General features: G+C 41.1%; 1 protein-coding gene across 1 annotated transcript in view; it reads left to right on the forward strand.

Moving 5' to 3' along the window:
• The window catches only part of wwox (WW domain containing oxidoreductase), a 171,459-nt gene that overhangs the window by 58,565 nt on the left and 102,878 nt on the right, over window positions 1-10,016 (forward strand). The window contains exons 6-7 of the mRNA XM_037683475.1: window positions 3,116-3,204; window positions 7,465-7,650. Of these exons, the coding sequence (XP_037539403.1) occupies window positions 3,116-3,204; window positions 7,465-7,650 (275 nt within the window). The remainder of the gene's footprint in view (window positions 1-3,115; window positions 3,205-7,464; window positions 7,651-10,016) is intronic.

Genomic DNA, 10,016 nt, shown 5'->3' on the forward strand with positions numbered 1-10,016 from the left:
ACTTATCTGATTTCTTTTCTGATTTGTTTTATGGACGAGCAGTCTTAAAACTGTTTGCCACATTGTCCAGTTTTCAAGTTGCTAAGCTTATTCAAATGTGTTTTATGCACAATTATCCTTTTGGTTTTTAGATCGAGCGATAGGTTGAGTGTAGCTGGGGGCAGTAAGCTCTGTCACTCCAAGCCGAGGTCTCTGGTGTTGCACACTCAGCGATTGCTCCAGAGTTAACTAGAGAGGCTTTGCTGTCTCTCACTTTTCCTTCGTCCTTGAAGAGACGAGAAGCTGTCAGGGTTCTCATAAAAACCCTGAACGATTGTGTCCGTGCGATCTCCCCGTCTTTATCTATCTCCTTTTTCTTCTTCTCCTTCCAAAACCTGGCCATCTGTCTAATTGTTCACCTCCATAGCTTTAATGTTTTTTACATGCTCCCCCCCTCTTCTTTCCAGGCAATAAACTTTATTTTCTTCGCAAGACTTCCATCTGTAGGGGGAGGGTAGGCGGGCAGGGAAGCAGGCTGCTCACCTTCTTCTTGCTGGATTTGCTCCAGTACCCCCCTCCTCTAACACCCTCCCTCTAGCCTCCCTCTGGTCTCCTGTTTCTCCACCTCTCCTTCCCCTTTTCTCCATGTCTCTAGAGAAGTGGATACGTGTTTGTCAAGCTGACACCTGCTCTCATCCTCTCTGCTGGTCATGCACACATGGAGATCCATCCTACTGAGGAGGCCTTAAAGTGACCTGTTAATTACTATGATGTTGCCTTCCCTGACCTTGTTTGAAACAACTACCTCTTTTTTCTTTTTTACTAAGCTGTGCAACTTTTTTACACTTATATAGACCATATCATGACATTTTCTTACCTCCTCTTACCCCAGTGACACAAGGGGACTAAATATTTTTTTTATTTTTTTGGCAGATTTTTCACTTATGATTTTGTGGACCGTGTGAAAGTGACTAAAAGTATAAATGCATATTGCACATATAAGTCATTAAATTAGACTGTTGTCTCCTCTCACCTGTGATTACTGCTGTGCGCAGATCATATAAGCAGGTACCCTATAATCATATCTATAATAGTCATAATCAGCCCTTTAATGTTCTGTAATAGCATTCGTGTAATAGTATAGAGTGGCATCAAGAGAATAATTCAGGCATAGATAATGGTGTGATAGCATGGTTTTACCCTTGAGTCACAACATTGAATTTGTTGTGTGCATGTGTGTTCGTGTGTGTGCCTGCGTATGCATGTAGAAATACACCCTGGGGCAGTTAAGGTGTCTGTAAAATGCCTGAAGAATCACATTTCCATCGAGAGGTGCTCTTAACCCTTTCTTGTTTTCGTTGTGCTCGCTGCTCCGTGGAACGTCCTTGCTGTGAGTGTCATGTATACTTAGCTTTGCTGAGCCACACATGCTGAGGTAACACTCCCCCACATGACACCCACGTATAGGAGATCCTATCGGTGGAAAGACTCGACAGTGGAGCAGCAGAAGCGGCGGTGGTGGCGTGTGGAGAGCTGAACGCTCTTTTGGGTGTTATGTGAGCTGACAGCGTTCCTCAGGGATAGCGAGCAGGACAAAGGAGAGCGTAGAATCCAGAGAGCGATTCATGAGGGATGCTTCCTGGGTTCAGCGTGCTTTGTCTCACTTCATGCTGCACGATCTTGTGCTAACATATGCCCAGGTCCCTTGTGAGCTCCTATGTAACGGGTAGATTGAACCAAACTTGTTTGTTAAAGGCTTGGGCTGATAAAGATGAAACGAAGTGAGAAAGAAGAAAGAAAATGGCTCTGAGTTGATGCTCTTGACAAACATGGTTATTTGCCATTATTAAAGAGATATACCCCTCTAGGCCTGCGCGTGTCTCTTCTGAGGCCTTTGGCCTGCAGCAGAATGCTACAGTGGGATGAAAAGGATGATGAATATTTAGCTTGTCTTCTCCAGTGTGTAAATGCAGCTATGCATTCATTTCTTAAGTCATTTATCTTTTTCTTCTCCTCCCCTATCCTCACCCTGTCTCCCAACATATGGTGTAAGAAGAGCCACATGTACACACAAATGCACACTGAAAGCACGCATGCATGACATATAGAGCTCTATAGAGCCTTTGTAGTTCTTTCAGAAACAATGTAATTTTACTGCACTTGCTGTTTGTTTTACTTCAAAGTTGTGGAGAAAAAGAGGACACAGGAGGTGAAGTTCTGTTACATTCCACATAACACGTGCTTTTACAATGAAAAAATGTATGCTTTTCGTACTTGCACATAGCTTTTTCCTGCAGAACTTTACCCGACTAGATTCTTTGGCTGGATCCTCGTTTTCAATGGGGTTTAAATCCAAACCTAAAATAAAACTTTACTATATTGCTGCTGAAGTTTTTGGCTAGATTGCATTTCCTTTCCTTCTGGCCAAATTGATTAAATTCAACTATAAACTAGCATCTCACACAGTGTCTGCTGGATATGGGCACCAGTGACTCAAAAAGGAAGAAGCAGATAAAGAAAATGGATGGATGGAAGCATAAGCTATGAAAAATAGTCAGTTTCTAGATGGATATTTTGCTGTTATGTGTAGTGAAAGGTTCAGAAAAGTCATCAGACTAACAGGATTGTAACCAGAATCAGCACTGTTTTGTACTTTTTTCTACTAGTCACAATGAAACCGAGAGTTGAGGGAAGAAATACTTCAAGTATGCATTATGTTTCATAATTTTAAAGGCTGCAAAAATGAGGAGCTTCTTTAATTGAAATGAAGCGTTTAACCCAAAGAACTACAATATTGTGTTTGTGTTCATCCATGATTTGTGGATCAATCCATCTTTAAATAAAATAGAAGCTGGCACAGATGCATTATCATCATACTTTTTTTCTGGAGGGGAATGGAGGTTTAGTTTCTGCTATATCATTGTGATGATCTAAAATAAAAACCACTTGCCTGAAATATATATTTAAAACATTAATATGGTACTGATAGCATGCTGATAATATTGTAATTCATGCTTGTACCTATTGTTTAATGTTATAGGCCAAAAAACAATCTGGCATAATTCATAATTTTTTAAAAATCCTTTTGCTATTCTTTTTCTATGATGTTCATTGTTTTGTGTTTATGTCTCAACAGCACAAAGCAAGAGTAGAGGCCATGATGTGCAACCTGGCTTCTCTCCAGAGTGTTCGGGAGTTTGCAGAGTCTTTCAGGGCCAAAAAAATGTGAGTATAAATCTAAATGTGAAATTTTGAAGCTGTCAGTTTTAACCTCTCTGAATGCTTTATTTTTTTATGTGTGTAAAAAAGTTTTACAAAACTTGAGCAGGCTACATTCATATTTATTTATTTTCTTTGTGAAATAGATTTCATTTATAATCTCTGCCTTCAGTCATATTATTTTATGGAGTTCAGAGTAGATGTGATCTTACTTATTTACGGCCATGAATTTTTGAAATAAATGACAGCGTTTTGCAGCTCTGTTGTTTGGCATCAGATTTAATCAGCAGAGTATGACACTGTCTTTAAGTATAGTTCAGGACAAACTTTAGCAATAGTTAATCCTGCATCACAATAAACACTTTAATGTTCTCCCATTAAAACATTAAAACATTTCACACATGTACTGTCTCCACCGGACCTGTTTAGAACTTAATAGTTGGTATTTTTATATTCTCCATTACTTTCTATATCTTGTGTGATTCCTTGTGTATGTTCCTTTGTACTGAAACTCTGGCACAACAATTTTCTGCAGGATCAATAACGTTCTATCTTATCTTATCTATTGGTCCTTCTTTGTTTTTTTTACGGGCAGCACGGTGGCGCAACTGGTAGAGCTGCTGCCTCTCAGCGAGCAGGTCCTTAGTTCAAAACCCGGTCCAGGGGCCGTTCTGGGTGGAGTTTGCATGTTCTCTCCGTGCATGCGTGGGTTTCCTCCGGGTGCTCCGGTTTCCTCCCACAGACCAAAAACATGCACGTTAGGCTGATTGGTAACTCTAAATTGTCCCTAGGTGTGAATGAGAGAGTGAATGGTTGTTTGTCTCGTTTGTCTCTATGTGTGGCCCTGTGATGGACCTGCGACCCGTCCAGGGTGTACCCCGCCCCTCGCACAGTGATTGCTGGACATGGGCACCAGTGACCCCCGTGACCCAAAAATGGAATAAGCGGGTAAAGATAATGGATGGATGGATGGATGGTTTTTTTACATTTCTTTTTTTAAATAAATGAAAATGCTTTACAGAATTTAAGACATTATTTGGTATTTGGCGTCTCTTATGAAGGACTATTCTTTGTTTTTATCACCGTTATTAAGCGACAAATAAGGGATAACTGAAACACTACTGATACACGCCATATGGACAAGGCCTCAGGAGTGAGCGTGTGTATTTTTGTCCATTTGCTTGACATTGGTCGAACGCTTTCTGTCCCTTATTTTGTTGTGCTCAGCTTTTACAGTATTGTCTTGTGTCCGGTTGTCGGTCGCTCAGTTGCTATTTTGGATTCATAAATATCGTCATCAACTCGCAGGTCTCCATGCAACAGTGTGTGTTTGAGTGTGTGTGTTGGTGTCAAGGGAGCCCTTTGGGGAGAGGCAGGGCAGTCATCGCCCGTAGCAGCCCTGGGGCAGGGTATGGCCATCCAGGACACACGTCTTGGGTCACAGCCAATCCTCTTGGTGGTTTCTTAAAGTTTCATTCGACTCTTACACAAATCCGTTAACTCTTTTGTTCTTATAATTGCTTTCCTATTTCTTTTCTACTAATTGTTTATCTGCTGCAGTTATCTTTCTGTCTTTCTCTCTTGTTCTCTCTCTCTCATGTTGTCTCCATCTATGTCGTTCTCTCTTTACCTCAGTATTTTGGCAAGGTTGTGTTTCTTCATTAGCTGTGCTGTTTGGGGGGGAGTGGGGGGGACTCTCAGGGGACGTCAGAGTACATTAATTCTCATCAGAAGGCGAACAGAGCAGAGTGGAGGCTGGGAGCTCTGAGCTGTGAATGGCACTGGGCAGCTGTCTGAGTCTACCACCACTCTATTACTGCACGTATGTCTTCAGGCATAACACACACACACACATACACACATACACATACACACGTGCATACTTCCACAGCCATGCTCAGACAACTCTGTGTGCACAGATGCACACACACGGGTTTGTAAACACGCACGCACAATAATGCTCCTGCAGCGTGTCATTGACAGGTGAAATGTAATCAGAGTCTTTTTCTTTTCGTTCTCTCGTTTCTCACTCTCTTGCTTTTAAGTGCTTTAGTCAGTGGCTTTCACGCTGCTTTGTGTTCCATTGACCCCGATTCGGCTTTAATTGCCTGTCCTTTGAAATGAAATTACCTGGATATTGATATTGTTGAATGCAGTGCGATTTCATTGGGACGTAATTGATGGAGGACGCGCTGACAGAAAGCCCTAATACAATTTCTACTGAACGGTCCGTAATTAACACGTGCAATTTGTTCTTACCATAGATCCTTTCTTTTCTCCTTTCATTTATTCTGCTCTCATTTAAAGCTCAATATTTGTGTGAATAAAAACAAGTTTTATCAGATCATTCGCGCTTTGTGTTGTGGTCACTTTTTGATTAACATTTTCAAACTTCACAGTCGTTTACTTCTGGTTCCTCGGTTTAAATATGGGTCAGAATTCACGGTGTTCACATATCCACACTGGATGTGTGCTTCCAGTTTCCCTCTTCCCAATAAAGTGCAGTGTTAATGACCACCAGTCTGAGCCCTGCTCACACAGGCAATCTCTTCCTGCTGGCCTACATTATCATAGAGGTCAGGGGTCACACCCATGGGGGTTATTTAAAGTAAATATATAAACGGATGTCTCCCTGTTTGGTAGTTAACACCCTCGTTTGACCAGCGCTGAGATTGCAGAGTGCTCACAGTGTTGTGCGAGGTCTTAATGTGGAGAGAGGGACTCCGGTATGCAGCAATAGGCCTATTAAAGACATTCATTAGACCAGCGCTTATGAGAGAGGGACTAACTGGTGGGCAGTTGAATTAACAGGCCTTTTACATTACAAGCAGACTCGCCAGGGACTTGTCTGAATTGTGTGTGGGAAATTCTCTGCTAGTACAAGAAAAGTTGCGAGTTTTTTTTTATCATAAATTTGTGATTTACTTTGAGTGACTCACTGGATTTGCCCCTTGTCTTGACAGAAAGAGGTCACAGCATTTAATTCCTAAGAGGGATACAGGAATAAAGATTAGTTTAGAGTAAAAGCTTTAGTGAAAGGTTAAAAACTTGGGTCAGGAGTTCATTCCTTGGTGTTATTGCAAAGCCCCCAGTGAGCACATTGAGGCCCGAGCCAAGAGTGTTTTTCCTTGTGTAGCACAATGATGCTTTACTTCCCAGTCTATTAGATAGCAGGGCTTTAGCCCTGAAACAACCAATATAAATGACTGTCTTTTAATCAAAGAGGAATTTGGCAGCAGAATGTGAAATCACAGCATCTTTTAACTTTCCTGTATTGTTTACGTGTTTTCCCTCAAAACCACTAAGTTATACTTCTTCAACTTCTTGTATTTTTGATGAAAATTTAAATACCCCATTGCTGGTGTGTTGATTATATGCTGAGGTTGGCATTCTTTAAGTTGACTCACGCCTAGGTTTGTGCTCTTTAATGAACCTAGTGTGTTCGGAGGCCTGAAGGTGATCGTACAGTACAGTACTATGTAATAGCATGGGATGGCTCATTATAGAAAGGCATAACAATTCACACATTAATTTTCCAGCATCCAGTTTTTAATTAATCCAGTAGGCAGTCTTAAACACAGGGTACACAAATTGCCTTCGGCCTCATAATTAATTCTAATGGAAGAAATTAAAAATTGGTGGGGTGTGTTTGGATTGTTCGCCTGTGTTACTGTGCTTTTGAGCTCATTGGAGCGTCACTGTCACCGACAAGGATCTCTCACTCCCTTGACCAATCCTGCAATCTCTTTCCTTGTGCCACGGGACAAGGTAGATTTACTCTTACGCTCAACAGAAATCTAACTCAATCAAAGACATATGAAGCCAGTTTTTATAGGTCTCTAAGCCGGGTGCTTTAAACATCGAGGCTTGAGAGAGCATTTTTCTTGATTTGTTTAACCTTCTCTAGTGGTGGATTTGGTTACTCAGAGTACCTACACAGTATCATCGCCTATTACTTCCACCACCAGTGCGTTTCAATGATTTGAGATTTGTTTTCATTGTGTTGCAGCTCTTGGCTTCTAGCCAGCGGTAGTATCTGTGGTACTTGTGCACCAAAGGGAGTTTTAATATAAACCTCAGTATCATATCAGCATTACTGATGCTCAGTCTCTATAGGCCTGTAAAATCAACCTTTCTGTTTTCACTTCTCACTGTATTTTATGTTTTCTATGTCCTATTATGGTGCAAAAAATATTCTACAGTGTCATCATTTTCACTTTATAATTATTCGCTGTGCTGTATTTTTGTGTTTTTTTCTCGCTGTAGACCTCTGCACATTCTAGTGTGTAACGCAGCAGTGTGCACTCAGCCCTGGACCTTGACCGAAGATGGTCTAGAGTCCACCTTTCAAGTCTGCCACCTTGGTCACTTCCTGCTCGTGCAGAGCCTGCAGGATGTCCTGCGTCGTTCAGCACCTGCTCGCGTCGTGGTTGTGTCTTCAGAGTCCCACAGGTAAATCCAAGTTACTACAAAGAGGATGCTTGGTTTTGCATAAGTATCTAAATGGTTTAAACGACAGACTCATATACTAAGGGTTTACCAGAGGAAAATGTTACTGATATTTAAGTTTTTTTTAGATGGACTGCTTATCATCTTAAGTAATTTTAATGAGTAGCAGTATTTATTTACCTGGTATTTTAATTTTTCTTTCTTCAAAAATCCCCTTGATTCTTCAATTTCTGATAAACACATTCGTCCAATTTCACAAAAGTTTTTTGCAGAGGTAAAAACAAATGATGGCATCAGTCGACAAAAATAAAACCAAACTTTAAGAGACAACATATTGAAAATCTTTTATCACACCTGTGAATTATGACAGAAGTGAAATGTTCACGTAACCCTCAATTTAAGCTGCACTGTTCCCTGACTGCACATGCATTTCAAGTACTGTAGGCTGCACAATGGAAAACAAACATTGCTTTACGTTTTTGTACGCTCACTTCTTATTCCCTGTCACCGTTTGGCCATACTAACATCACACTGGTAGAGTTTAAGCAGTATTTTCTCTAAACTGCCCTGTCTGGTCTCCAGCCCTACAGCTTGCTGTTATAAACGCCACACTGGTTAGTTTTAAGGACAGAATTGACAGATAAGACTTACTGTGTATTGTCAAACATGACAGCCTCACTCACCGAAACTCATTTCCTTCAACACGCTGTCACTACGAATCAAACGTATCATCAGCATGATGGATGGACTTATCAGCTAAAATTTACTTTGATCAAGTATCTGCTCCTTTCTGTCTAACCCCCTGACTCAGCCTCTTTCTTCTTTCGTTTTCCCCTCATCTATTGTGCTTTGAATCCGTCTTTTTTTGTTAAGCAACTCGACTCTACAGGCTTATGTTTTTCATACTGTATGGCATGATGTCCTGCAGTGATCTTTGAGCCCAAAGCCCCGAGCCATGTGTTTCAGAGTCAGTCTCTGTCTGTGTGCAGCATTGATTCTGGCTTCAGTCAGTCAGACGACCAAGCAGTGATTGATTGGAGCTCTGGAGAGTGACCTGAGAATAAGGGAGCATGCACGGAGTCATTCTAGCAAATCACACTGCACCATTATTACAGGATACCTTATATGAACTATGTTATACAAATCATCACACGTGGAAAAATTAGGAATGGTGGTTGGACATTCAGACTCTGGCTCATACTCATTGTGCATGCTGTTAAAAGAAGAGAAAAAGTGGATGTAAGTGTAGGAAAATCATACTGTAAACATGTGCATGCATTTCTAGCAGTGCACTGTCAGGTGTTTTGTTTGAGCCTGTAAAATCTCAATGAGTTGTATATATTGGCTCACTCTTTGCTCCACAGCTTGCTTGCTTTTTCTGCTATCCTAACACTTATCCTCACCTTCCTCCTTCATTCTACAACCAGCAGTGGCTTTAACTCCTTCAAAGGGAGCTTAAGCAGGACTAGAGATAGTTAGTTACACCAACACAGACTAGAAGAAGAGAAAGAAAGAGGAATTTTAGACAATATCTCATATTGCATCTTCAATTCTGTCCACCTCATTCCAGACTTATATTGCATCCTTTGAAGTTGCTCCTTCTTTTGCTTGTGTTGTTTACACCTTTTGCCGATTTCCTCATTTATTCACTTAGCATCCCCTCACAGGCAGTGTGTGACCCCTGACCTTGCAGCATATTGTATTCCCTAAGCTCCTTGTCCTCTGGTAAATCACTGACCTGTGAGGGGCAGGGATGGGTAAGGTGGACGTTCGAGTAATGGTTGGACACGTTATCAGTTTACAACACAGGGGCTTACTGTGAAATTGACCAAATACCTGTTTACTTTAGTCTGTACTGCATCAAATTTTGTCAAAGAAAGATGGATAATAGCCTTAATGAAATTACCTCTAATAGATCTAAGCTGAAGCTACGGCTTTGTACTTTTATGTGCACTGTAAAACGATTGCCACCAAGATATCTATTACACTGATTGCAAAGTTTCATTTAAATGTAACTAGAAACAAGTTCAAGATATTGTGAAAGCAAATTGTCGACGGGGGAGGAATCCAGCGTTGGTGCTCAGGCAATTGATTTATCAACCTCTACTTGCTGAAGTAGTTATGAAGTTGCAGCACATGAAATGAAAAGCCTGCAGATGTTGTAATTTAGCCAAGCAAGGATGTTGCGGAAGGCGACAGTAAACAAGAGGCAGCGAGCTTGTAAAATCACAACAAGGAAACCAGGTGACATTTTGATTGGTTGTTTTCTAATGACTGGATTAATATGTAGAATGTGTTGCACTGGTTTGGAGCTGATCTCTCCTCTCTCTCTCTCTCTCTCTCTCTCTCTCTCTCTCTCTCTCTCTCTC

The sequence above is a fragment of the Nematolebias whitei genome, chromosome 10 (assembly GCF_014905685.2).
Source record: "Nematolebias whitei isolate Nwh7 chromosome 10, NemWhi1, whole genome shotgun sequence".
NCBI lineage: Eukaryota > Metazoa > Chordata > Actinopteri > Cyprinodontiformes > Rivulidae > Nematolebias > Nematolebias whitei.